The sequence below is a fragment of the Oncorhynchus keta genome, chromosome 23, assembly GCF_023373465.1.
Source record: "Oncorhynchus keta strain PuntledgeMale-10-30-2019 chromosome 23, Oket_V2, whole genome shotgun sequence".
NCBI classification, from domain to species: Eukaryota; Metazoa; Chordata; class Actinopteri; order Salmoniformes; family Salmonidae; genus Oncorhynchus; species Oncorhynchus keta.
In genome coordinates, this window is record NC_068443.1 from 7,996,800 (window position 1) to 8,021,134 (window position 24,335).

General features: G+C 44.7%; 2 protein-coding genes across 6 annotated transcripts in view; both read left to right on the forward strand.

Moving 5' to 3' along the window:
* The window catches only part of LOC118376405 (ski-like protein), a 43,599-nt gene extending 38,631 nt beyond the window's left edge, over window positions 1–4,968 (forward strand). For all 4 annotated transcript variants that reach the window (XM_052476159.1, XM_052476157.1, XM_052476160.1 and 1 more), the window contains exon 8: window positions 1,119–4,968. In XM_052476159.1, the coding sequence (XP_052332119.1) occupies window positions 1,119–1,367 (249 nt within the window). In that variant the 3' untranslated portion in view covers window positions 1,368–4,968. The remainder of the gene's footprint in view (window positions 1–1,118) is intronic.
* Window positions 4,969–12,404: 7,436 nt separating this feature from the next.
* The window catches only part of nadkb (NAD kinase b), a 25,139-nt gene continuing 13,208 nt past the window's right edge, over window positions 12,405–24,335 (forward strand). The window contains exons 1-6 of one of the 2 annotated variants that reach the window (XM_052476163.1): window positions 12,405–12,601; window positions 13,125–13,388; window positions 13,761–13,844; window positions 19,422–19,551; window positions 19,930–20,038; window positions 20,572–20,657. In XM_052476163.1, the coding sequence (XP_052332123.1) occupies window positions 13,126–13,388; window positions 13,761–13,844; window positions 19,422–19,551; window positions 19,930–20,038; window positions 20,572–20,657 (672 nt within the window). In that variant the 5' untranslated portion in view covers window positions 12,405–12,601; window position 13,125. Of the gene's footprint in view, window positions 12,602–13,124; window positions 13,389–13,760; window positions 13,845–19,125; window positions 19,253–19,421; window positions 19,552–19,929; window positions 20,039–20,571; window positions 20,658–24,335 lie in introns of those variants that run through there. The other variant, XM_052476164.1, reaches the window with a different exon arrangement.

Here is a 24,335-nt window from a genome sequence, read left to right on the forward strand (position 1 = left end):
TTAATTTCCTAGGTTCAGTTCTTTCTAGGGAGTTTTTCCTAGAGAGGAACCAGGATCTGAGGGGTGGTCAGTCTTCTTCTGGCTGTGCTGGGTGGAGACTATAACAGAACATGGCCAAGATGTTCATTGATGACCAGCACGGTCTGATGATGATGATCACAGTGGTTGTAGAGGGTGCAACAGGTCATCACCTCCAGGAGTAAATGTCAGTTGGCTTTTCATAGCCGATCATTCAGTGTCTCTACAAAGTTGAATTCACCAGATCTGGGACAAGGTAGCACGTTTGGTGAACAGGTCCATAGCTGCAGGCAGAACAGTTGAAACTGGAGCAGCAGCACGACCAGGTGGACAGCAAGGAGTCATCAGGCCAGGTAGTCCTGAGGCATGGTCCTAGGGCTCAGGTTGAAAGAGGGGGAGAAATGCGACCTGACAGAGCTTGAGAGGATCTGCAAAAAAGACAGACCACTGCGCCACTCGGGAGAACTCTTAAGGCACTGCATCACTACAGACCCGTGTTCGATCCCAGGCCGTGTCACAAGTACATTAGTGTCTAGTTTGAGAAAAAGACACCTCACAAGTCCTCAACTGGCAGCTTCATTAAATAGTACCCGCAAAACACCAGTCTCAACATCAACAGTGAAGAGGCGACTTCGGGATGCTGGCCTTCTAGGCAGAGTTGCAAAGAAAAAGCCATATCTCTGTCCAGTGTCTGTTCTTTTGCCCATCTTAATCTTTTATTTTTATTGGCCAGTCTGAGATATGGCTTTTTCTTGAACCTAGCCACAAACCCCTAACCCTTATTGTAGCCGTAAACCTACGCTTAAAATAGCCTTTGTCCTCATGGGGACTCAAATGTCCCCACAAGGGAGAATTTGTTTTACTATCCTTGTGGGTATTTTAGGTCCCCACAAGGATCAAGTAGGGACACAGTCAGACAAACACACACACACACACACACACACACACACACACACACACACACACACACACACACACACACACACCTCCTGCTGTCTCCTTCATCCTCTTGGTGTCGGGCTTAGGCTGGCTGTGTGTGTGTGTACTGTTCAGACTAACCTGACTTCATCTCTTTCTCTCCTCTCCCTCCCCTCTTCTAGCTTGCAGAACTGCGTGGGAGGTTGGATGGTGCGGAGGCTGACCGGGATAAGCTCCAGGAAGAGTTGAGGAGTGAGCGGGATGCCCGGGAGAAGCTGGAGAGAATCATCTCTCAGCTCCAACAGCAAATGGGCCAGACGGCCTCCACCTCGGCCTCCTTCGTCACTACAGGGAGCCCCTCTCCGCCCCCCACCCCCTCCTCTCACACGCCCCACACAGAGGGACACACCGCTGGCCCTGCCGAGCAGTAGAACGGCCATGCGCATAAGTAGAGGAACTTAAGAAATGCCCCTTCTGTCTCTCTCACCTCCGTTCTTTTGCTGCGACTCCCTCCCTTCATCCCTCACCCCCCTGCTGGGAGAGACGGCAGCCCTTCAGACACAGACAACCCCCTCCCTCACCATGTCTACCCCCTTCTCCCCCAGGCTGCTTCTCTCATGTTGATTATGGCAGCCCCCCGCAACTCTCTGATTCAGAGGGGTTGGGTTAAATGCGGACACATTTCAGTTGAATGCATTCAGTTTTACAACTGACTAGGTATCTCTCTCCCTCCTCCTCTTTAGTTTTTTTGGATAAGGATTCCTGTTTGTTTATTAATTTAACACCACATTAAACTAATGTTTTGGTTTACCCCCGCCCCCTGTCCGTAAACAGTATTTCAACTTTTTGGGGATATATATGTTTGTTTTTTAATTTATAGTTTTACTGAATGAACAAATGACTGCTTGGCAGACCGATAGGAGTAGGATGTTTTTAAGGACACTCTCCTTGCATCCTCTCCTCCTTCCCTCCCTCCTTTAGATTGTGGATTTGATGTGTTGTAGCCCACATGCAGTGTGGGAGGTCAGACAGACAGTTCTGTCCTGGCCCTGCCCCTTGACTCTGTTCTGAACTGTGGTTACACTAGCGTTGTCACTCTTTCTACTACTACCTGGCACGCCAACCGGAGCTGCTGGAGCTAAGATGGCGCCCGCTTGGGTGTTCCCCATCTCATACAGGCAGTCCAGTGCTCTGGCCCAGCTACTAGCCACACAGGACATTTTTATGGATACACATTTTCGTTTCACCTTTGTTTAAAAAATAAATAAAAAATCCTTATACACATTACTTTCAAATAAGCGAAAAGTGGTGTTGAGTTTGAGTGTTTGATTTCCGTTAGCAACAGTTAGGGTCTTGCCACCCTCTCTCCTCTGTGAGACCCTCTCTGTCTCAAATAATAGACTATTCCCCGTATAGTGCACTACTTTTGACAAAAGTAATGCCCTATTCCCTATATAGTAGTGCACAATATGGGGAGTAGGTTGTTATTTGGGATGCACACTCTGAGAGCTGCAGGGGCTAGCTGTCTGCCTGGGGGAATATGGGTCACAGGTGAAAGGAATTAGTCCAGACTGACATCTGATCTGCCTGCCTAGGATCCAGGGCCCTTCCTCTTTCCCCTCCACTTTATTCCACCTCACTGAACAAACAGAGCCTTGCCTGGCCCAGGCAGGGAGGTACAGTCAGGCGAATAGAGCGTGGCAGGGAAGAGAGGAAGGGGAGAGACCGTCAGGCGGGAGTGCAGGGGGCAGACACCCTCTCAGGCTGGGTGGGCCGGGAGAGGGGAGCCCCTTTTGTCTCATCAGAATGTGGGCAGCTGCCATACCTCCCACACACACACCAAAGCAATGCCACATCAGCCGGGGGTAGTGTGATTTGTTGTGTAGAAGTCCAGGCGAACAGCACACCCAGCACCCAATCAGCTAGCTCACACAGAACGGATTTAGCCGTCACAGGCGGACCCTAAGAGAGCAGGGAAGTCTTTTTATAGCCCCCCCAGACCCTTAGAGCCAGGTTGCATGTAAATAGTTATTTAAAAGAGGGCCTTGGTTTAAACTCTAAGCATATTTTTTTATGCATCTGCTATACATGCAAATTGGTAGACATTCCACTGTGCTCGGACTTTTCAATGCAGATCTCTAAAGAAACAGTTCCCTTTAGAACAGAGTTTACACCATGCCCTGACACAGTACTTATAATATAGTAGGACTTATTTTGTTATTAAGCAGCAACGTTTAAAGAAAGCTTCAAAACCCATTATTTTCATGAGGACAAAAACCACCCCACAAAACTACAACGAAACGAACGCCCTGGGTGTCTGATGTGAAATTCAGTTACATGCAGAACAAATCCATTCTGCTCTACCGACCGTTGTTCCATAAACTTTTGGAAATTATTTTGAGGGGGAAAAAATATATTTAATGTATCAACTAAAGATTTATATTCACTTTGTACATACATTAGTAATTTAATATATTAACTATGCCATGGGATAATATTCTAAAGGTTATTATACAATTGACTGGACCAGGCAAGGCCGACGCTCTAAAAACATCCGTTATGTTTCTGTTGTCTGAGTCTTTGAAAAATGTAGATTTGACGTATCGTTTACTCTGCTAAAGGAACACTCCGCAATATAACGTCATCGTACGCAGCAGACAGACTTCTTGTTTACGGTTATCAACAATAGCAGAATTCAAGACTGATCGGCTGTTAATTAACTTTTTTTTTTTTTACGGCATGCCTACAATTGGGACTAACGGATAGTGACTGTCTTGGGCAGATTAGAATTTGTTGTCGCTCCGCTGTGTACATTGATATTGTGGAGCGCACTTTTTTTAAAGGGTGTAAAATTGCTGTTGAAGTGCATGGTTTTCGGATACGACCGCAGGGCTGAATGGGAAAGGAAGTACGTCGTTACAGTACTTCCCAGACCTGATTACCTTGATTTGTTTATTTCCTGGATGATGATTTCACCCTGATAGACTTGACGTGTAATCATAATGTATACGCTTTCTCTCTTAATCCATTTTTCGTACACTAAACCACACCACCAGACAAATTTGAATATGCACCGAACATGTTTATATTTTTAAAAACTAAATTTTGAAAACATAAAAAAAAAAAAAAAAGGTTTGCATGTAACTAAGTAAATGGATCCCCTTAATATGGTTTGTTAGTTTAATGATATCTGACTTAATATGTTTATGGTATAAAACCGAATTGTTTGTGTCCAAAGTGACACTATTCTATAGTGTCCATAGGGCTCTGGTAAAAGAACATTTAAAAAATGGTGCACTATATACGGAATAGCGTGTCATTTGTGACAGACAGGTGGGGAGGGAGAAACCTAACACACAACTTGTTGACCAACTACCTAATCAAACTATACAAATGTAGCCTCTAAATTCTGCAAAGTGGAGCGAGAGAGAGAGAGAGAAGTGTGTTTGGTTCTGAGCGCATGTGTATTTGCCAGTGACCGAAGCACAGTAGCGATGAAGAAGGGGAGAGATTTATTATCATGTAGCGCTGTGGTTTGTGTCCTAATTATTTGTCAACAACACTTTATCGTCTTGGGGGTATAGGGAGGGTCCTTGGAACTGCATTGATGTTTTACATCACAAGATGATCAGTATTAGGTTTTGTTATTATCGCCATAGTTACCTCCTAGAACAGTCTACAACAATCGTTTTGGGGTATCAAATGTATTTCTATGTTTTCTGTTGGTGTAAATTTAAATGTATACAGAAGAGGGCGCTCTATATTTACTTTAGTTTAATGCCATGCTAATGATGTGATGGATACAATCGATTAAAATAAATCAAGACATACTATGCTGTAACACGGTGTGCTGTGCCCTCTTGCATTTGCAATGTTATGAGAACTAGAAGACTATGGGTCCCTGGTCAAAGGTTGTGCACTATAAAGGGAATAGGTTGCCATTTGGGACTTAACCACAGTCATGTGCTTTGTACAGTTTATTTTATTTTTATTTATTTTTTTATAGCTGTGTATTTTGTCCAACTCGGCTTACTACTAGACCCTTGGCCTTGCTTTTTTTTACATCCATCCCAAATGGATTGTTCCCAGATTTAAATGGATAGCGCAACGATTTTGCTTTAAAAAAAAAAAAAAAAGTGAAATCACGGAACGATCCCTTTAATGAAGGTGACGTAGGGTAGAAGAGTTAGTACTCTGTAAACGATAGCTACAAGTTGGATTTGGGATCCGCTGAAGAAGTGTTGGGTCAATTGTTTCCATTAATGCTTTGTAGTTGGATATTTATTTAGGAACACCGTTCTTATTTAGCAGCGTGGGAGCTAGCTAGGATGTTAATCCAACACAAAAAAATGGTTATGTGTGTTTTGGTTTTCTCTGAGGTATAAACACTACGTGTACGCCATATTTTCAGTTTAAACTTAGTAGGCTACACCTGACAAATCGGTAGTTTAAAAATAAGAAAATATTTTTATGGCTGTTTAAAAACGAACTTTTCTTTTTCTTAAAATGCTATATTCTGAAAGATGTATGGCAGTGAGTGTCTGTATGACTTTTGCAAACCATGTTGCCAACAACAATGCAGTGTGATTGAGACGTTTGTTCTTTGCATGAAACGAGACACGGTTCTCCTACCTCATGTTGTGATATAAAATGTTTTTTAAGCAGAGGACACTGCATCTTTAACCGTTGGTCGTAATTGATATTTACTAGTATATGATGACATACGTGTACATGCTTTTAGCTAATACCTCAGTTGTATTTCTAGTGTTCTGTTTTCTCTCCCTCCCCCTGATCTCAGACCTTGTAAACATATCCTGTATAGCCAATGATATAAATATACCCTGTATAGACAATGAACTTGGATCAAATTCTAGTAAAGTTCTTGTGGTCAAAACTGGTGTTGTAAATCTTATGTTATTCTGGATATGAAACCGGGGTGTCGTAGACGATCACTGATCGATAATATTATCTTTATTATCCCTGATAGGCAATTAGCTGTACACCAGTCAGTCAAAGTATATACCAACACTATAAATAAAGATTTTTTTTAAAAACACTACTTATACAGCAGGGATCATACTGAACAAAAAAATAACAATTTCAAATATTTTACTTCACAATGGCTGTGCGAAGATGCTTGATATTGTCGTACATGTTGCTCCAGAGCATCCCACACATGCTCAAAGGGTGAAATGTCTGAGTATGCAGGCCATGGAAGAACTGGGACATTCTCAGCTTCCAGGAATTGTGTACAGATCCTTATGACATGGGGCCGTGCATTATCGTGCTAAAACATGAGGTGATGGCGGCGGATAAATGGCACGACGATGGGCCTCAGCATCTCACCACGGTATCTCTGTGCATTCAAATTGCCATTGATAAAATGCAATTGTGTTTGTTGTCTGTAGCTTATGCCTGCCTATACCATGACCACACAGCCACCATGGGGCACTCTGTTCACAACATTGACATCAGCAAACCACTAACCCACACAAAACCATACACGTGGTCTGCGATTGTGAGGCCAGTTGGACGTCCTGCCACATTCTCTTAAAACGACGGAGGTGGCTTATGGTAGAGAAATGACCATTCAAAAGAAAGAGCAGGGCCCAGCCTAGCTCCAAATTTCAATAACTTAACCTCAAAACTATACATTTTAGAAATGAATATACAAATATCGAAAGCATTTAATGGGAACTAATAGGTGTGCAAAATGCAACTCTCATTTTACAATACGTAATTTATTAACGGCCCCTAACTAGCCCCGGAGCCAGGCCATCCAAAGGCAAACCAACTTTGCCACAGTTACACACCAGCCCAACTGACGCTATTTGGCAAAAACATTCGGCCTACTCGACCACCTGCAAACACACATGAGACGGCCACGTCAAATCACACTGGGAAACCAACTCGCGTTTGAATTTCTTACATTTCTTAACAAAACAAATTTAAAATGGAGGCCAACTCACAATGTTTAGCCGTCCTTTAATTTGGCCAGGTACTGCATACACCCCGATATGAAAAAAACACTAGGTTTGAGAAACAACTGAAAAAAAGGTTATGGGTTGTGTCTTTGAAATCAGTTACTTCGACCAACAGCATCAGATACAGCTCCAGCAGGATGTGGTTAATCATAGTTAAAACGGAAGACAAAGTCATTAAAAAATTCTCAGTTCATTCACACCCTTGGATCCAATGAGAACCCTTTTGATACAGAATATATAGGGAATAGCCTACTTCTAAGGGGATCTCTTAGAAGTCTCATCTCTAGAAGTGTCTTCTATATTTCTCAAGCAATGCAGAGATTCAGATTCTTCTCAGTAACTAGGTTTCTATCCAATTGGCAATATATTCTAAAATCTGCATAAAATCAACATGCGCATTTTCCCACCAGATATGCGTTTCCCTCAAATGGACTTGTTGTAGATAAAAGGCTGTGCGTGATGAAGTGAGGCACATTAAAAATAACTTTTGCGGTTAAATTCCCATTTGTGGAATAGGCTAGGCCACCGACATGAGATTATTATGGATAAGAGAAATCATTTTTATTTGTCAAATGGCTGCCAAGCATTGATTATCATGTCACCAGAATTGGAACACAGGAGTGATGTTTGCTGATAATGGGCCTCTGTACGCCTATGAAGATATTCCATTAAAAATCTGACGTTTCCAGCTACAATAGTCATTTACAACATTAACAATGTCTACACTTTATTTCTGATCATTTTGATGTTATTTTAATGGACAAAAAATTAGATTTAAAAAAAAAAAACCATGACATTTATAAGTGACCCCAAACTTTTGAATGATGTTCAACACCATAGTACCCTCAAAGCTCATCACTAAGCTAAGGACCCGGGGACTAAACACCTCTCTGCAACTGGACCCTGGACTTCCTGACGGGCCGCCCCCAGGTGGTGAGGGTAGGTAACAACACATCCACCACGCTGATCCTCAACACAGGGGCCCCTCAGGGGTGCGTGCTCAGACCCCTCCTGTACTCCCTGTTCACTCCAACACCATCATTAAGTTTGCAGACGACACAACAGTGGTAGGCCTGATCACCAACAACGATGAGACAGCCTATAGGGAGGAGGTCAGAGACCTGACCGTGTGGTGCAAGGACAACAACCTCTCCCTCAACGTGATCAAGACAAAGATGATTGTGGACTACAGGAAAAGGAGGACCGAGCACACCCCCATTCTCATCGATAGGGCTGTAGTGGAGCAGGTTGAGAGCTTCAAGTTCCTTGGCGTTCACATCCCCAACAAACTAACATGGTCCAAGCACACCAAGACCGTCGTGAAGAGGGCACGACAAAACCTATTCCCGCATAGGAGCCTGAAAAGATTTGGCATGGGTCCTCAGATCCTCAAAAGGTTTTGCAGCTGCACCATCAAGAGCATCCTGACCGGTTGCATCACTGCCTGCTACGGCAACTCGACCGCAAGGAACTACAAATAGCAATGGAATTTGTTTTACCAATGTTTTAACGATGCAGTTTTCCCAACGGTCGTGAGGCTCTAAAGAAAGGGAGCGCTGCTCTCGGATCAGCTTTATCCATTCAAGTTATACATAATTATTTCACAATGCTGACGACTGATCAGCTCCTATTACCACCCATGGCTGCAAAAATTGAGGCGGCTTATTCTAATGCTTACCCAATACAAATGCATTAGCTCACCGATTTGGCACGTCATCGCGCACGTTAGGCTACATATCATGAAATAGACAGTGCCAGTCAAACATTTGGACACCTACTCATTCAAGGGTTTTTCTTTATTTGTATTATTTTCTACATTGTAGAATAATAGTGAAGACATAAACTATGAAATAACACATATGGAGTCATGTAGTAACCAAAAAAGTGTTAAACAAATCAAAATATATTTTAGGTTTGAGATTCTTCAAAGTAGCCACCGTTTGCCTTGATGACAACTTTGCACACTCTTGGAATTCCCTCAACCAGATTCACCTGGAATGCTATTCCAACAGTCTTGAAGGAGTTCCCACATTATGCTGAGCACTTGTTGGCTGCTTTTCCTTCACTCTGCGGTCCAACTCATCCCAAACCATCTCAATTGGGTGGAGGTCGGGTGATTGTGGAGACCAGGTCATCTCATGCAGCACTCCATCACTAACCTTCTTGGTCAAATAGCCCTTACACAGCCTGGAGGTGTGTTGGGTCAATGTCCTGTGACAAACAAATTATTGTCCCACTAAGCGCAAACCAAATGGGATGGCGTATCACTGCAGCATGCTGTGGTAGCCATGCTGGTTAAGAGTGCCTTGAATTCTAAATAAATCACAGATGGTGTCACCAGCAAAGCACCCCCACACCATCACACCTCGTCCTCCATGCTGCACGGTGGGAACCACACATGCTCACCTACTCTGCGTCTCACAAAGACATGGTGGTTGGAACCGTTTGGACTCATCAGTCATTTGGACTCATCAGACCAAATGACAGATTTTCACCGGTCTAATGTCCATTGCTTGTGTTTCTTGGCCCAAGCAAGTCTCTTCTTCTTGTTGATGTCCTTTAGTAGTGGTTTCTTTGCAGCAATTTGACCATGAAGACCTGATTCATCCAGTCTCTTCTGAACAGTTGATGTTGAGATGTGTCTGTTACTTGAACTCTGTGAAGCATTTATTTGGGATGCAATTTCTGAGGCTGGCAACTCTAATGAACATATCCTCTGCAGCAGAGGTAACTGGGTCTTCCTTTCCTGTGGCGGTCCTAATGAGAGCCAGTTTCATCATAGCGCTTGATGGTTTTTGCGACTGCACTTGAAGAAACTTTCAAAGTTCTTAATGTTCCGCATTGACTGACCTTCATGTCTTAAAGTAATGATGGACTGTTGTTTCTTTCTGCTTATTTGAGCTGTTCTTGCCATAATATGGACTTAGCCCTATTTGGTAAGAAAACAAACATTCTGTATACCTTGTCACAGTGCAACTGATTGGTTCAAACTCATTAAGAAGGAAAGAAATTCAACAAATTAACTTTTTACAAACTTCATGAAACTTTTGACTGGTACTGTATATTATATATATTTTCATTGTCATCTTGGTTTTCATTTGAAGCCTCTTTTTATACGTTGCTTGTTTGTATCAATTGCAAAGACATTGGCAACTTTTTATTTTTTAGTCAACTTTGTTCTGAAGTCATCACCGGTCAGAGAGAGACGGATATACCTTGTTAAACAGAGATCTTCTGTGTATAAAGTGACGAGGAAGGGCCAAAAAGCAACTAACAACCCACTTTGCTGTTCTACAAGTTTTTATTTAACTAGGCAAATCAGTTAAGAACAAATTCTTATTTACAATGACGGCCTACTTGTAAAGCCCTCCTCTAACTAGGACGACGCTGGGCCAATTGTGCGCCGCCCTACGGGACTCCCGATCACGGCTGGTTGTGATACAGCCCGGGATCGAACCCGGGTCTGTAGCGACACCTCTAGCACTGAGATGCAGTGCCTTATGTAACGGATGTGAAACGGCTAGCTTAGTTAGCGGTGTGCGCTAAATAGCGTTTCAATCGGTTACGTCACTTGCTCTGAGACCTTGAAGTAGTAGTTCCCCTTGCTCTGCAAGGGCCGCTGCTTTTGTGGCGCGATGGGTAACGATGCTTCGAGGGTGACGGTTGTTGATGTGTGCAGAAGGTCCCTGGTTCGCGCCCGGGTATGGGCGAGGGGACGGTTTAAAATTATACTGTTACATTGATGCTGTTGACCCGGATTACTGGTTGCTGCGGAAAAAGGAGGAACGTCAAAAGGGGGGTGAGTGTAACGGATGTGAAACGGCTAGCTTAGTTAGCGGTGTGCGCTAAATAGTGCTTCAATCGGTTACGTCACTTGCTCTGAGACCTTGAAGTAGTAGTTCCCCTTGCTCTGCAAGGGCCGCGGCTTTTGTGGAGCGATGGGTAACGATGCTTCGAGGGTGACTGTTGTCGATGTGTGCAGAAGGTCCCTGGTTTGCGCCCGGGTATGGGCGAGGGGACGGACGTAAAATTATACTGTTACACTTAGACTGCTGCGCCATCTGGGAGGCCTGAGGCAGGTGTTGGAATACAAGCGTTTTCAGGTGCAATTTTAATAACGGTGGTTTTGGGAAACAGCTCAGGGATTTAACGATGGTCCTATGAAGGTTCTAACGATGAACTTGGCCTTAAGATGCTTTTGGGAAACCCGGACCCTGGGTGTTAGTTCACGGTGTCTGTGTGTCAAAAGAGCGCTGAATGATGCCGATCTATTTACAGTATGACACCTACTGGGTCATTCCACCCATTCGGTAGCCTTGTACGAACCAGCTTACATTTAAGCATGCGGGATCAGGATGGTTCGTACGAAGCTACCAATTCTTGCCTTTTGAAAGTTAAAAGTTAGTGGTATAATGTCAGAGGGGTCAAAAACCAGAGTGCGCATTCGAGTGGATCACTTTTGTCAAGTCGGTGACCATCTTTGATATATCATTGATCACCACCTTTCAAACTGTGTTGCACTCTAGGGATACATTTTTTTCGACTTGCGCCTACATGTGAACTTGTCAAAAATCATGTGATCAAAGGTCATTATGTTTTGACTGCAATTTTCTGCAGTTTCTCTTCACGTACTTCATCTTGCAGCCATTACCTGCATTGTGGGAGACTCTAATGTCAACCAATCATTAGGCTGTTTCTGTTTAACCCACATGACCAAAGAGATGACTGAAACATTAACCATTTTGCCATGATTTATGTGTACAGTGGATATATACAAATAAATGTGATATTTGAGTCTCTCGCTCACTGATTGATTGTACAATGTGTACACAAATAATATTATATTTCAGGTTGTGAGTGTGTGATATGGAGGTTAGATACATGTCTATTTCAACATAAAAAAAAGGTTATCAACAATGTTGATCTGGGCCCGGTTTCCCAAAAGTATCTGCTCAGTGTCTGACTTTCGGCTGTCCCAAACGCACATCACACCACTTTCATCTACAGTCGGTTGCTTTAGGCTTACTACTCAAATGCACTCGGAGTCAGGTGCCGGGCGGTACCTCTGGAGCCAGCTGCAGGAGATGGCATGTAGGGCAGGCGTTTACCGCTCCTCTGGGACCCCCAGGCATTCCATGTATTTGATCTCTTCTAGAGCTAGCACACCTGATTTAACTTGAAACGTCTTGGGGTCCCTGAAGAGCGGTTTGAAAACACCCTGATCTAGGGTACTGATGCCGTAAACCCTGTCGTTGGCAGCTCACTTCTCAACAGGTTTTCCTTTCTAACCCAGGATTCGATTTTTTTAATGTTATCAGTCTAAATATGTTGACAGATACATAGGCTACACTAAATTGGCAATTGATATGGCGGTCTGTTTGAGATCTCGAATGCTGCGCAGTGGTGTGGCAGGTTTGACGCTCTTGAACAGTCATTCGTGAATGATCCGTTTTCCGAATGGCTTCCACTGCGCATGTACCTTTATGTTTTGATTCTGTCAACTGATGTTCTGATAGCTAGCTAGGTTAAGCTTTGCAAGTAAAATCACAGACACACAAGTAGCATTATAACATTTGCCCTTGACCAGCTACTAGTATTTCATCAGATTCGTTTGCTATTCAACCCGTGGAAGCTAACACAGCGCTGATGATGTCGTAAGGAGAGCTGTTTAGCAACTCAAGGTAGCTACAGAAGCTTAGACAACTTTACCGGGTTTATTTGCTAGCTAGTTAACTAAACTGAGTCCAGTTGACCTTGCATTGGCATTAAACCATTGTTAGCCATGTCTTGTTAGTCCGTGCTTTTCTTTGTTTAGAAGGCTGTCATGCTAAGGTTACAGGAGTGTAGGCTTTAAACAAGTTGAGATTTTGGCTAAAGCTGGCCTGCTTAGATAGCTAACTAGCTAACTTACCTAACCAGCTAGTAATTTTATCCAGTTATCAAGACTAGCTATAGCTCAAAGGCCAGCATATGGCGATATTGAAACGGCTCAATACTAGCCTTTGGGCTAGTCTAGCTATATAATTAGACAGGTCATGTGTTGATAGTGTTTATATATTTGCCCTGTAAACCCTATTTGCATGGTTTTGTTAACTATGTTGTTGTGACACTAGTCACTCTGCTGCAGCATGTGGTCAACCAGAGATATTTACAGTTTCAACACCAGTTTATGTGTGTGTACTGTGTACGTGTGTGTTCCTACAGGATGGAGGGTCAAGAGTCATCCTGTTCCTCAGCTAGACCAGAGAGAAGCTCCAACACTCCAGAAACAGTCAGGTCCTCGACCTCCAAACACAGGAAGTCACCTAAGAGACGACGGGAGGAGAAGAGGCCCCAATGCCACCATCAGGATGACCAGGAACACCTGTTGCTGCCCGATGGCGAGCAAATCAGGTTGCCGGTCCAACACGAACACTCCGAGCCCTCTGGGTCTTCAACGGCAGAGATGGCAGAGACCTCCCCTAAGAGGTGCGTGTCTGAGAGCTGCAGGTAGCCTGGGACATAGTCTCTTTCAGTAGCTGATTGGTGTGTTGTCTTGTGTCTAGGATTTGTCAAGACAGCACAAAAAGATCTAGGACCAGGCTAACATGAGACTACTGGGATAATAATGCCATTATAGCTACAGTACTGCCTTAGGGTAGCTAGCTGGACATGCCATAGCCACAGTACTGCCTTAGGGTAGCTAGCTGAACATGCTCTCTCTCGCTTTTGCTTTCTCTCTCTCGCTCTCTCTTTGGCTCCCTCTTTTGCTGTCTTGTCTTTCTCTTTCGCTCTATCTGTCTGACTCTCTCTTTTCTCTCTCGCTCACTGTCTGACTGTCCTCTTTTCTACCTCCTACAGGAGAGCTCATTTTCTCCATGGACCATATCCTGCTACTCACTTTGGACCCAAAGCCTGTATTCTTCCTAACCCAACCTCCGTCATGTAAGTCATTGGTGTGGGAACTTCATTGCACTTACATTACACACTGTCTGGAATTTGTTCCCCTCTCTGTCTTTGTTATTTTAGTTGCATCGTTTGGCATTGAATCCTTACGTAACTGTCCCAGTATCAGCAGGTAAGATGAGCATTAAGGACAGGACTGTGATTGGGTAGTAGTGTCCTATTGAGCATTAAGGACAGGACTGTGATTGGGTAGTAGTGTCCTATTGAGATTTAAGGACAGGACTGTGATTGGGTAGTAGTGTCCTGTGAACCGGTACTGTGAGTCAGAACACCTAGGGTACTTAGTTGCAGAGGGTCTAGCCTATGGCTGTTTCATTGACTCTGTTACCCTGTACACCGGCTGTCATGACCGCATTAAAATTCCACGTGACTGTTGAGTCACAGTAATCTCCTTGTATGCACTCTGGACATGCTGTGGTAGTACCCAACTGGCTAACACCCATCAGGTCACTAATGGCCTGATACTCAGCGCTCTATTGTCCCTCTAACCACTCGGATATCAATGAAAATCACATCAAACACTTATCAATACATTATCATGCTTTTAAAACTCACCTCACTGTGATGATCAATTTGAAGATAGAGGTTCAACAGGTCCCAATGCCAACTGAGTGGAACACGTGGTCGTTGTGGATGTTTCAAAGCCTAACAACGAAACATGGCCTACTGCATATTACACACGGCAGAAAAACACAACAGATTTAACATGTCTTTGGTACCTAATTGGGTCTAGCCTATACTCCAACAGTAAACTAATTCTAGTAATGGCCTTTTGACTGTGGACTGTGTTATTATGCTTACTGAATGGACTGGTTACCTTATGCCATTGGGCATTTTTCACATTTGAATAATTAATAGGCTACACGTTACCTTTTAGCTACAGAGTATCTCACCACCGTGCGTTTCCATCTTCTCCTCTTTCCTTCATTCCTTTCTCCAGCGCGCAGACAGAGGGGTTGTCAAACAGTTTGATTAAATATGTGTAGTTTTGAAAACGTGTTACTATCGATGTTCCCAAACAGATTTCAGTTGATTTCCCAAATGAAGCACTGGCTATCTTCAGGAACAGGGTTGGAGAGGGAGAGCCCATGGCATACAGAGTACTGGCTATCTTCAGGAACAGGGTTGGAGAGGGAGAGCCCATGGCATACAGAGTACTGGCTATCTTCAGGAACATGGTTGGAGAGCCCATGGCATACAGAGTACTGGCTATCTTCAGGAACAGGGTTGGAGAGCCCATGGCATACAGAGTACTGGCTATCTTCAGGGTTGGGAGAGCCCATGGCATACAGAGTACTGGCTAGCTACAGAGTACTGGCTAGCTTCAGGGTTGGGAGAGCCCATGGCATACAGAGTACTGGCTAGCAGCAGGAACAGGATTGGGAGAGGGAGAGCCCTATGGCATACAGAGTACTGGCTATCTTCAGGGTTGGAGAGCCCATGGCATACAGAGTACTGGCTATCTTCAGGGTTGGGAGAGCCCATGGCATACAGAGTACTGGCTAGCAGCAGGAACAGGATTGGGAGAGGGAGAGCCCATGGCATACAGAGTAGAGTACTGGCTAGCTTCAGGGTTGGGAGAGGGAGAGCCCATGGCACACAGAGTACTGGCTATCTTCAGGGTTGGGAGAGCCCTATGGCATACAGAGTACTGGCTATCTTCAGGGTTGGGAGAGGGAGAGCCCATGGCATACAGAGTACTGGCTAGCTTCAGGAACAGGGTTGGAGAGCCCATGGCATACAGAGTACTGGCTAGCTTCAGGAACAGGGTTGGGAGAGGGAGAGCCCATGGCATACAGAGTACTGGCTAGCTTCAGGAACAGGGTTGGGAGAGGGAGAGCCCATGGCATACAGAGTACTGGCTAGCTTCAGGAACAGGGTTGGGAGAGGGAGAGCCCATGGCATACAGAGTACTGGCTAGCTTCAGGAACAGGGTTGGGAGAGGGAGAGCCCATGGCATACAGAGTACTGGCTAGCTTCAGGAACAGGGTTGGGAGAGGGAGAGCCCATGGCATACAGAGTACTGGCTAGCTTCAGGAACAGGGTTGGGAGAGGGAGAGCCCATGGCATACAGAGTACTGGCTATCTTCAGGGTTGGGAGAGGGAGAGCCCATGGCATACAGAGTACTGGCTAGCTTCAGGAACAGGGTTGGGAGAGGGAGAGCCCATGGCATACAGAGTACTGGCTAGCTTCAGGAACAGGGTTGGGAGAGGGAGAGCCCATGGCATACAGAGTACTGGCTATCTTCAGGAACAGGGTTGGGAGAGGGAGAGCCCATGGCATACAGAGTACTGGCTAGCTTCAGGAACAGGGTTGGGAGAGGGAGAGCCCATGGCATACAGAGTACTGGCTAGCTTCAGGAACAGGGTTGGGAGAGGGAGAGCCCATGGCATACAGAGTACTGGCTAGCTTCAGGAACATGGTTGGAGAGCCCATGGCATACAGAGTACTGGCTAGCTGCAGGAACATGGTTGGAGAGCCCATGGCATACAGAGTTTGGGTGGAATATCACCTGTCGCACAGCAAGCGGCTGCATGTTCCTACTCGGCATGATTGGGAAAACAAACTGGTGGGAAAGCAGCCTCCATTCACTATTTGAGTGCTTACAAAGGACATGTCCCCCCCCCCGCCCCGCCCCGCCCCCGCCCCTCTTCCTGGCCATTTGATAATGGCCCATTCAGAACTTTTAAGATATCTTATTTTTTGTTTGACTACTTTACTACAATGACACATTTAGTTATCTACCCACCTCGTTCCTCTCTTTTAGCATGTACACGTATTAAGTACACCATCATGCTTTAGCGATACGTGTCTCTTCAGATTCCATAATGATTATTTAGTTGTGGACACTACATCACCACACTCCCTCTCTTGCTTTTTCGTCCTCATCTTTGTAAGTCACCTTGATTTAGCACCTGTGTGTTCTATTAGTTTCTTTATGAAATATTCTGTGAACTCCATGACAGTAGTTGAAGCAAGGGGCTATAGCAGCACACAAGTAGAGGAGAAATGCATGCTGGGCCGGGCATGCCCCGAGCTAGTGAAAGCGCTACTGGAGTGAAATTGGAGCGGGCGAGAAGGCCGACCTTTGAGAATCACGCTCCAGTCAAATTGGGCGTGCTCCTCAAACTCCACTCGCATACTCTGCCACTGGCATGCTGAAGAAGTGTGCTCTTCACGGGTGAATCCCGGTTTCAACTGTACCGGGCATTTGCCAGACAGCGTGTATGGCGTCGTGTGGGCAAGTGGTTTGCTGATGTCACAGTTGTGAACAGACTGCCCCATGGTGGCGATGGGGTTATGGTATGTTCAGGCATAAGCTACGGAATAACAAACACAATTGCATTTTATCGATGGAAATTTGAATGCACAGAGATACCGTAACAAGATCCTGAGGCCCGTTGTCGTGCCATTCATCCGCCGCCATCACCTCATGTTTCAGCCTGATAATGCATAGAGATACCGTAACAAGATCCTTAGGCCCATTGTCGTGCCATTCATCTGCCGCCATCACCTCATGTTTCAGCCTGATAATGCATAGAGATACCGTAACAAGATCCTTAGGCCCATTGTCGTGCCATTCATCTGCCGCCATCACCTCATGTTTCAGCCTGATAATGCATAGAGATACCGTAACAAGATCCTGAGGCCCGTTGTCGTGCCATTCATCCGCCGCCATCACCTCATGTTTCAGCCTGATAATGCATAGAGATACCGTAACAAGATCCTTAGGCCCATTGTCGTGCCATTCATCTGCCGCCATCACCTCATGTTTCAGCCTGATAATGCATAGAGATACCGTAACAAGATCCTTAGGCCCATTGTCGTGCCATTCATCTGCCGCCATCACCTCATGTTTCAGCCTGATAATGCACGCAAGGATCTGTTCACATTTCCTGCAAGCTGAAAATGTCCCAGTTCTTCCATGGCCTGCATACTCACCAAACTGTCACCCGTTGAGCATGTTTGGGATGCTCTGGATCGACGTCTACAACAGCATGTTCCAGTTCCCGACAAAATTAATCAACTTTGTACAGCCGTTGTAGAGGAGTGGGACAGCCTCCCACAGGCCACAATCAACAGCCTGATCAGCTCTATGCCAAGGAGATGTCGTGCTGCATGAGGGAAATGGTGGTCAAATCAAAATCAAATCAAATGTATTTATATAGCCCTTCGTACATCAGCTGATATCTCAAAGTGCTGTACAGAAACCCAGCCTAAAACCCCAAACAGCAAACAATGCAGGTGTAGAAGCATGGTCACACCAGATATTGACTAGTTTTCTGATCCACACCCATACTTTTTATTTTTTGTAATTTTTTTAGTGACCAACAGATTCATATCTGTATTCCCAGTCATGTGAAGTCCATAGATTAGGACCTATTGAATTGATTTAAATGGACTGATTTCCTTTATGAACTATAACTCAGTAAAATTGTTGTATGATGCTGTGTTGATTTGTATCATTCACAACTGAAGTTGCCAAATAACTCTAAATCTAGTATATTGGACCTGTTTCAAATGATTGATCACCTTTTAAGCTCAACATAACCTCTTCGTATGTGCACTTGTTCCAGAATGGGAAACATTTCCTTTTGATTCTATTCTAACAAGTTCAATTATATTCGTCTTACTTTAAAATCATATAATATTATAATAATGGCACAGACATATATAAGCCTATCTTGTCTGCTATCTTGTCTGCTAGATTTAAAAAATATATATATATATATTTTACCTTTATTTAACCAGGCAAGTCAGTTAAGAACATATTCTTATTTTCAATGACGGCCTGGGAACAGAACTGCCTGTTCAGGGGCAGAACGACAGACCTTGTCAGCTCGGGGGTTTGAACTCGCAACCTTCCGGTTACTAGTCCAACGCTCTAACCACTAGGCTACGCTGCCGCCCCAGGCTGCCATTGGCATGGTGCCAGATAACCTCTGATCTTCTGAAACACGTTGTCTTCATATCATAATGTTTCTTTAGACCTGCCTAAAATAACGGATGTATTATGACGCTGTATATTAAATTGATTTATTATACTTTTTAAAAATGTAGATGTTTCAAAAACGCGCATTAGCAGCTTGTATGAGTGCCGGCCTGGAGATGCTGAACTTGCTTATGTTAATAAACTGTTAATTACCATGAGACAGGCAGGCTTTTGCATGACAATAACCCCTACTCTACATAGACACACTGTCCATGTAGACAGTAAAGATAAATAATCAACCCTGGGATCTGGTGAGACTGAGTAGCTGTGGAGTTTGGACTTCGTTATCTAATTCTGTATTTACTATGTTATTGAATGACTGTTCAGAACAGCTTTTGAATTTTTGAAGATGAGGGATTATCTTCAGTGCAACCACCGGATGTCGTTTAAATGGTAACAAAAAGGAAAATCAAGACTAGTTAGAAACATTTATTTTTGGTAAAGGGGAATGTGGAATCTGCCAATGGAAGTGTGTGTGTAGCTATACTGTTCTGTGCCTGATGTTGTGAGGCGAACTGTAAAATGTATAAATAAATGTAGACTACTTTTCGTCGTTCCTCAGGCACATCCAGGATCCGGCCAGTCAGCGCCTGACGTGGAACAAACCACCTGTCAACGTTTTGGTCATCAGGAAGATACGAGACGAGAGCCTGGTAGAACCATTCAAAGAACTCTGCCACTTCCTCGTTGAGGTACTGTATCATAGAGCTGAAGTGTGTGTGTGTGTGTGTGTGTGTGTGTGTGTGTGTGAGTATGTGCTTGCACATTGTTGTTTATGATGCGTTTGAATAGGAGCTGTTACATTATCAATGGTGAATCTATAGAGATCAATGCAGTTTGATTAAATGTTTATCTTGGTGGAAGCATGCAGTCCCAGAATTGAATGAAAGCATGATGCTGCACTATCAAATCAAATCAAATGTTATTTTGTCACATACACATGGTTATATACACACTATGATGATATCAGACTGTTCGGTCTGAATCAGATCTACTGGATACCTACCAGGGTTGGGCTTTCTATTCAGTATTGAGTAAGTAAAGTGAAGTTCCATTGCCATGTGCTCCAGGAGAAGGGTATGCTGGTTTTTGTGGAGAGGAGGGTGGTGGCTGACGTCTCCCTGACTACGGACGAGACCTTCGCCACAATACGAAAACAACTCTGTACCTTTAGAGAAGGTAACACACACACACACACACACACACACACACACACACACACACACACACACACACACACACACACACACACACACACACACACACACACACACACACACACACACACACACACACACACACACACACACACACACACACACACACACACACACACACACACACACACACACACACACACACACACACACACACACACACACACACACACACACACACACACACACACACACACACACACACACACACACACACACACACACACACACACACACACACACACACACACACACACACACACACACACACACACACACACACACACACACACACACACACACACACACACACACACACACACACACACACACACACACACACACACACACACACACACACACACCATCTCTCATTGCATAACATCCACCCAGCAGTGTGTCAGATCCATTCCCCTTCAGTAAACGTGTGGATTGGGTCACATGGCTACAACTTATATAGTTCTACTGAATTGCTGAACTGTGTTTCCTGTCCAGGTTATGATGACATCTCTCACTGTATTGACCTCATCATCTGTCTGGGAGGAGACGGGACTCTACTCTACGCCTCCTCTCTCTTCCAGGTACCCACTAACACATACAGTACACCAGGGGTGGGCAACCCTGTTCCTGGGCAACCCTGTTCTTAGAGTGCCTCAGGTACGGCAGGATTTTGTTCAAACTAGGCACTGTCGTGTCATTGGCTATGCCGGATTAAGTGATATGACATGCTATTCTATAAAATAATTTCTTTGTAATTAATGTCACCTGATTGAGCTAATCATCTAAATGTAATTCACTAGAGAGTCGGGCGCCACAAAATAATATTTATAGAGCTGTTATCTTCCGAATAAACTCTTAAAGACCTAGTAATATTTTACATCAATAGCAGTCAACATTAATCTTCATTTTACTTCAGTCTCATCTGAAAGTTGTAAATTCTTGGTTGTCTGCAAGAACCCTGGCTAACAATTTGAATCAGCAATACAAAATTGGGTTTAATTATTTATTTACTAAATACCTAACTAATCACACAGAATTCACATACACACAATTAATCATAACTTGATTACAAATGACGTCATAAAGGAAAACGTCCCTAGAGGGCGGAACAGATATGACAGCTGGTTACACAAAAGAAAAGGGGCTGGGTTTGAGTGAAAGAGCGGGAAGACTGAGGAACAAAGGGTGAAGCCATGCTATCGTAAATACAGTATTTTATGCATTCTAAATTACCGCCCATTTGGAAAAGGAAAATGCAATAAATATCTACTCTGAGCTGCGCTTTGGTAGGTTGGTGGTAGATGGAAGGCCGTGTTGCCAAACCGAGTCCTCTGTCCTTTGAAGAATGTCTCTGGTTGTCAATTGGATACGTTGTTGTAACGTCGTTGTGTGATAGACGGGATACTCTGTCTGTTCCTTCCTAACCTGCGTTTGCAGCTGCGGTCGCTAACTCAACAGCTAGGAGGTATCACTTCTGTAGTGAATAAGAGTTCAAAGTTCATACCATTCGCAACCAAAGCTCATGCTGATGTTGGCTTCGTTCTGTAGTTATTATCTGAACCATTCTGACATAGGACCGTCGCCCTCATATCCTCGGAACAGGAAGTTCTATTGTCGTCAAGGGCTTATATATATTCCACCGCATATGTTCAATTGGTCGCATTACCAGAATATAGTTAATTTACCCCCACATTCGGACGTTCCCAGAATCTCTGTTAACCAAGGGGGTTGCAAATGTTACATCAGTAGGGTAGAGAGGAAAAAGGGAGGAAGAGGTATTTATGACTGTTAAAAACCTACCCCCCCAGGCCAACGTCGTGACAGCACCATACCAGCTAGTTGATCAGTTCAGTGATTGCCTAAATTGAACAAACATGGTCTTCCAGGTCAGTTAAACCAAAAACATGAAGTTCCTGTGTCCCTCCAGGACCAGGGGAGCCAAGCCCTGCTCTACAGTTTGGAAGGGGGGGGGGTCTCTGTACTCAGAAACAAGGTCAGTATAACAGGGGAGCCAAGCCCTGCTCTACAGTTTGGGGGGGGGGGGGTCTCTGTACTCAGAAACAAGGTTAGTATAACAGGGGAGCCAAGCCCTGCTCTACAGTTTGGGGGTCTCTGTATTCAGAAACAAGGTCAGTATAACAGGGTTGCCAAGCCCTGCTCTACAGTTTGGAAGGGGGGTCTCTGTACTCAGAAACAAGGTCAGTATAACAGGGGATCCAAGCCCTGCTCTACAGTTTGGAAGGGGGGTCTCTGTACTCAGAAACAAGGTCAGTATAACAGGGGAGCCAAGCCCTGCTCTACAGTTTGGAAGGGGGGTCTCTGTACTCAGAAACAAGGTCAGTATAACAGGGGAGCCAAGCCCTGCTCTACAGTTTGGAAGGGGGTCTCTGTACTCAGAAACAAGGTCAGTATAACAGGGGAGCCAAGCCCTGCTCTACAGTTTGGAAGGGGGGGGTCTCTGTACTCAGAAACAAGGTCAGTATAACAGGGGAGCCAAGCCCTGCTCTACAGTTTGGAAGGGGGGGGGTCTCTGTACTCAGAAACAAGGTCAGTATAACAGGGGAGCCAAGCCCTGCTCTACAGTTTGGAAGGGGGGTCTCTGTACTCAGAAACAAGGTCAGTATAACAGGGGAGCCAAGCCCTGCTCTACAGTTTGGAAGGGGGGTCTCTGTACTCAGAAACAAGGTCAGTATAACAGGGAGCCAAGCCCTGCTCTACAGTTTGGAAGGGGGGTCTCTGTACTCAGAAACAAGGTCAGTATAACAGGGGAGCCAAGCCCTGCTCTACAGTTTGGAAGGGGGGGTCTCTGTACTCAGAAACAAGGTCAGTATAACAGGGGAGCCAAGCCCTGCTCTACAGTTTGGAAGGGGGGGGGGGTCTCTGTACTCAGAAACAAGGTCAAGGCCCTGCTCTCAGCCCTGCTCTACAGTATCAGAAACAAGGTCAGGGGAGCCAAGCCCTGCTCTACAGTTTGGGGGGGGTCTCTGTACTCAGAAACAAGGTCAGTATAACAGGGTTGCCAAGCCCTGCTCTACAGTTTGGAAGGGGGGGTCTCTGTACTCAGAAACAAGGTCAGTATAACAGGGAGCCAAGCCCTGCTCTACAGTTTGGAAGGGGGGTCTCTGTACTCAGAAACAAGGTCAGTATAACAGGGGAGCCAAGCCCTGCTCTACAGTTTGGAAGGGGGGGGTCTCTGTACTCAGAAACAAGGTCAGTATAACAGGGAGCCAAGCCCTGCTCTACAGTTTGGAAGGGGGGGTCTCTGTACTCAGAAACAAGGTCAGTATAACAGGGAGCCAAGCCCTGCTCTACAGTTTGGAAGGGGGGGGGGGGTCTCTGTACTCAGAAACAAGGTCAGTATAACAGGGGAGCCAATACAACTTTTGTTCCAGCTCTGCTCTAACAGTGGTTTTTAAAGGAACTCAGTTCAGCTTTAAACTTTCTCTTGAAAGTTGTAATAGTAGACGGCACAAGGTGCCATTTCTAAATTGGGTAGTGCATCATCAGTTCCTCTTGTCATGTCAGTCATTGTCGACCTTAGAGAGAGATATGTATAACTTGTCAGAAAGGTCCAGGTCAACTAGACCATGTCAACTGTTTTTAGCCCATAGCTGTTGTTGTAATTTCTTTGTCACTCAAATATCACACAAATACACATTAGACATGGCAAAATGTATAGAATTGCAAGAAAATTTGCTTTAAAACTGAAAAAAATGCATCCCATTTTAAAAATAAAAATACTTTTTTTAAAGTGAAAATTGTAGGAAATAAGCTTTTAAACCTGCAAAATGTTCTCTCTACCAACCCGAGGGGTGTGAACAATTTGAGTCATGAACAGTGCTTGTGCCAATAGAAATAGACATGGTGGGGTGCGCGGGGGAAGATGTTCCCCAATGCTGGAAGGGGGTCCCCGAGTGAAAAAGTTTAGGATCCCCTGTTCCAACACGCCTGCTTATTCTAACCAGAGTCTTGTACTTGCCTGGCTTAGGGCAGGCTGGCTGTATGTGTCTGGTCTGTCTGTGGCATTTGAGGCAGTGTTTGGATTTGTCATCAACTCCATGTTAATCATCATCATCGCCACTGTCATCATACTTGGAACAGAACAGAATGACGTGATTTAGAGGTTTCCGTTTTCATTGGCCAGACTCTCGTGCGTTCCAAATTGAACCGCAGTACCTACATAGCGCACTACTTTTAACCAGGGCCCATAGAGGACAGGCTCATTGTAATGGAACCAGCATGACCATAGAGGACAGGCT